The sequence below is a fragment of the Fonticula alba genome (assembly GCF_000388065.1).
Source record: "Fonticula alba strain ATCC 38817 unplaced genomic scaffold supercont2.6, whole genome shotgun sequence".
NCBI lineage: Eukaryota > Rotosphaerida > Fonticulaceae > Fonticula > Fonticula alba.
The window spans coordinates 968,375-972,896 of record NW_009242976.1 but is presented as its reverse complement, the minus strand read 5'-3'; the positions used below and the strand labels follow the sequence as shown (position 1 = coordinate 972,896).

The 4,522-nt window shown below is 68.5% G+C and overlaps 1 protein-coding gene across 1 annotated transcript; it reads right to left on the bottom strand.

The window, feature by feature from the left end:
- Positions 1-2,862: 2,862 nt before the first annotated feature.
- On the bottom strand, positions 2,863-4,058 carry H696_03878 (hypothetical protein). The gene has a single exon (XM_009497739.1). The coding sequence runs from the start codon at positions 3,824-3,826 to the stop codon at positions 3,104-3,106; it is 723 nt and encodes a 240-aa protein (XP_009496014.1). The 5' UTR covers positions 3,827-4,058; the 3' UTR covers positions 2,863-3,103.
- Positions 4,059-4,522: the final 464 nt, after the last annotated feature.

The following is a 4,522-nucleotide window of genomic DNA, read 5'->3' as shown; positions in this document are numbered from 1 at the left end:
CCCCGCCCGGTCCATCCAGTCCTGGAAGCGCCGGTGGTTTGTTCTGACCCCGACCCAGCTGGCCTACTGGAAGACGCCGGCCAAGCAGCTGTCCGGGTCGCAGCCGCTCGGGTGTATCTGGCTTCGGACGGTGTACAACTTTGATCCAAGCCCCCCGGCGGGGATCGGCCATCCCGAGGGCACCTACACCGACTGGATCACCGCGCGGGCCGATGTCACTTCCTTCACCATCCGCATGCCGGACCGGATCTACTACCTGAACGCCTCGACCGATCCGTCCGACCCGCCGGCCGCCCGGTGGCTGGCGGCCCTCGCTCTGCTGACGCAGCACCGTCTGCCGCTCTTCTCGTCGCCGGCCATCCCGGAAACCATCAACACCGGCTTCATGGTCAAGCAGGGTGGCGCCTTTAAGGTATGTTATCGCCCTGACTCCGGGCCCCTGGGGGAGGGGGGGGGGGAGGGGGCGCCCCCTTTCCGCCTCTCTTTCGTGCATGTCCTCCTCCTGCCCCTGCTCCTCCCCCTCCCCGTGTGCCCTGCGGCCCGCCCGCTCATCTCATCTCCCGGGTCGGCTGGCTAACTCCATGCCCATTGGCGGCTCGATTGTTGGCAGTCCTGGAAGAAGCGCTGGTTTGTCCTGCGCTCGGATCACGCGCTGTATTACTATCGCGATGGGAAGGCCCAGCGCGAATCGCTCGGCATCTTGGACCTGGGCCTGGTGTCCAATCTGCGCTGGGCTGCCGGCGGCCGGGAGTTTTCGCCGCAAAATCCGGACGCCAGTGACATGGAGCCCGGCACAGCCTCGCTGGCATCCCAGACGGCGCACTCCGCTTCGCAGGTGAGCCTGGCCAGCGCCGCCTCGACCGGCGGGACCAGCGCCGCCGCCGGTGACCGGGACAAGGACCGGGAGTTCCTCCTGGAGATTACCACCCCGAATCGGGTGTTTCTTTTTAATGCCCCAGACCAGGAGGCCGCCATGGCTTGGTTTGGGCACTTGCGCACGGCCATCCAGCAGGCCAACGCGGAATTTGGTCGGACCCTGGCCCTGCTCGGGCGTCTGGCCCCCGGGGTCCTCGGCTGTGGGCCCATTCACCACCCGCTGGCCGGGCGGTCGCGGGCAAGCAGCATGGCCGGGTCCATCTCGGCCCCGGCCTCTGCGCCGGTCCTCATCGTCCCCCCGGCAAGCAGCGCGCCCACCCCGTCGGCTCTGCTGCCGGCGCGCGGCGTGGCGCCGCATCTGCGTGTGCCCAGCTCCCTGGCTGGCCATCCCACCACGGCGATGGATCTGTCGGATGCCGGTCTGTCGGACACGGACGAGGCATCTGGCTCGGACTCTGACGGGGATTTCCCGCTGACCTTGCACTCGTCCAGCCACCTGTCGCTGATTCCCTCGAATGATGGCTTCCATAGCGACCTGGATGATGCGCAGCAGGAGGCCGAGCCACCGACCTCGGTCGAGGAAATCAGTGCCTTCCTGCGCTCCGCGGTGCGTCCTCGCCCCCTTGTCGGCGTGCATTTGGCTTTTCTTGCTGCATGGCCTCCAGCCTCGCGACATGGCCGTGTCCTTGGGCTTCCCTCCGCGCATCCCTGCTCCTCGTGCCTCCATGATTTTTCCCCCTCCTGGCCCCCGGGATAGCATGGCCCCCCCCCCCCCTGCTCGCTGGCGCGCCCATTTTCACGAACATGGGTGGATGGACACGTTCACTCACTCTTCCTCTCTCTCTCCCTCCCTCTCTCCGTCTCTCTTTTCCTCCTCTCTCTCTCTCTCTCTCTCTTTCGCCTGTCTCTTTTTCTCCTGTCTCTTTTTCTCCTCTTTCTCCCTCTCTCTCTCCCTCCCTCTCCCTCCCTCTCCCTCCCTCTCTCTCTCTCTCCCACACACGCAGCACATCTCCAAGGAGGGCTACTTGCACAAGCAGGGTGGCTCCATCCGGAGCTGGAAGCATCGTTGGTTCGTCTTGCGCGAGTCGACGCTGGCCTACTACCGGGACTCGTCCTCGGACCCGGCCAAGCCGCTGGGCCTCATTCGTTTGGTGTCGCCGAATTCGGCCGAGCTGACCATCATGCCGAGCGCCACGGCGGCCCAGGGCCCCGGCGCGGCGGAGGACGATCCCACCGCGGATGGCAGCACGGGGGCACAGCCCCTGTCGCCGCCGTCCTCCTCCGAGCCGGGCGATCGGTCGGCCGATTCCATGGCCACGGCTGATGCTCCGGCCGGCCCCGGAGCCGACGAAGACGACCCGCCGAGTGCCTCGGCCTCATCCATATCGCTGGATGCCTCTTTCCACCTGTCTTCTCGCCGGACCAGCCGGCCCCACTGCTTCGACATCAGCACCCCCGGACGTGTCCACACCCTGCAGGCCCAGTCCGATGAGCAAATGTGGGCCTGGATCGATGTCTTGCAGAAGTCCCTCGTCCGCAATGCAAGGTACGGCCGACATTGGCGATGGTCCTCGACCCGCTCTTGACCCCTTCCCTGGCGTCTTCCCGCCCTTCCTGCGTGGCCCTGGCATCCTGCCCACGATTGACCATGACCTGACGCGCACCTCAACCCCCCGCCTGTTCCCCTTTCATTCCTCTCCCTCCCTCCCTCCCTCTCGCTCGCTCGCTCGCTCGCTCGCTCGCTCGCTCTTCGTCCCCCCTGCTCCTTCTTCAGTCCTCCCCCTGGTGGCGTGGTCGAGAGGCAAGCCGACCCGGCCACCGAGGCCGCCAATCCCCGCCGCCAGTTGCACTTTAAGAGCATCCGCAAGCAGGTGGTCCAACGCTTCCAGCGCAGTGGCGGTAGCAGTGGTGGCGGTGCCGCCGCCGCCGCCGCCGCCGTTGCCAGCAGCAGTGGCGGCAGGACCAGCGCCAGCGCCAGCGCCAGCGCCAGCGCCAGCGCCAGCGCCAGCAGTGCCACGATTGCCACTGGTGGCGGTGGTGCCGGCCTCGATTCCAGCACCCCCGGCCAGGGGCCTTCATCGGTGGCCTCCTCGGTAAGCTCCTCGACAAGTAGCTCGCCGGCGTCGGCTCCTCTGGAGGATGTCGGCGCCGGGCCCCGGTGGGCACACCCGGCCCTGGGCCCGGTGATCTTCTATGCCCGGGCTACGCAGGATTACACGCCGAATGCCTATGACGAGGGGGCCCTCGGCTTCCGTCGTGGGGATGTGGTGATGATCCACAAGAAGAATGCCGGCGGCACGTGGGTCGGCTCGCTGGCCAATCGCCGCAGTGGGACCTTCCCCTGCCGGTATGTGACCGTGCTGGATGGGGGTAGCTTCCTGGGCACCGGCGATCCCAGGCCCTCGGGGGATTTGTTTGGGCCGACATCGTCGGTGTCCTCCGCCGGGGTGGGTCCGACTTCGCCGGGTTCCTCGGCCCCAGCGTCCCCGGTGGCCGGCCCCGGAGCCGGTGCCACCGGCGGTGCCTTGGCCGGGTCGGCCTCTGGCTCCGGCGCGGGCGCCAGCCAGTTCACCGGCGGTGTTGGTGGTCTGATCGGCCCGGTCCCGGCGAGTGTGATCTCGAGCTCCGGCGGTGTGACGTCGGGGGATGCCCTGGCCGGGGGGCCGGCCGTCGGCGACCTGCCGCTGGCCCAGAGCCACATCGCCATCTCGTCCGACGTGCCGGGGGTCATCATCTGGGACGAGCGCCAGGAGGCGGCGGCCCGGTCGCTGTTCACCATGTTCGACTCGGACGCCGACGGTTTGCTGACGAAGCTGGACTTCTTCGAGCTCCTCTTCGAGTTCGGCCTCACGCACCTGACCGACCACCAGGCGGAGCGTTGCTGGCGCACCCTCGACTCCTCCGGCACCGGGCTGGTCAATGTGTCGCACTTCTGCGAGGGCATCCGCATCCTGGATGAGAATGACTTCTTCCACCAGTGGACACAGCACTAGGGCGGGTGTCGGGGCTTCTCCGCCGTCCTCGACACGCCGTGCCTGTGGGCGGCCTGGGACGCGCGCCGACCGCCATGTGGCGGTCCTCCCCCCGCCCTCTCTCCTCCCCCTCCCTGTCCCCTGTCCTGGGGCCAATATAAAGGAGCCTCCAGCCGCCGGCCCTGCCGCCGGCCTCCGGGCGATCTATCACTTTCATGCTTCTTTTCCTTTTCTCTTCCCGCGCTGGCCCTTTCCTCCTTCGCCGGCCCTCTCTTCTCTTTGCGTCCGGGCCCCATCCTTTTTCGGAGAGGCGCGGGGGAAGTGGGGGATTTACCACCCCCGGGGGGGGGGGGGGGCCGTTGTCGTGCGACTGTGGGTGGGCAGCTGCCGTGCACATTACATTGGGAGACCCTGCCCCTGGGGCGGGCCAGTTCGCCCGCCCCTCCTGGCGGGACAGTCCTGCAGGATGCCAGCGCGGGGTCGGCTCTCGCGCGCCGGTATGCGTGCGCGCGCGCGCGTACGAGGACGGGCCAACCGTCCCCCGCCCCCCGGCCATTCGGCGTGCGGGGCGGGCGGGGCCGGGGGCCCATGCCCTTTTTTGCCACCCCCACCCCCCGGGGGGGGGGGGGGGGGGGGGGGGGGGGGGGGGGGGGGGGGGGGGATTCTGACCTTTT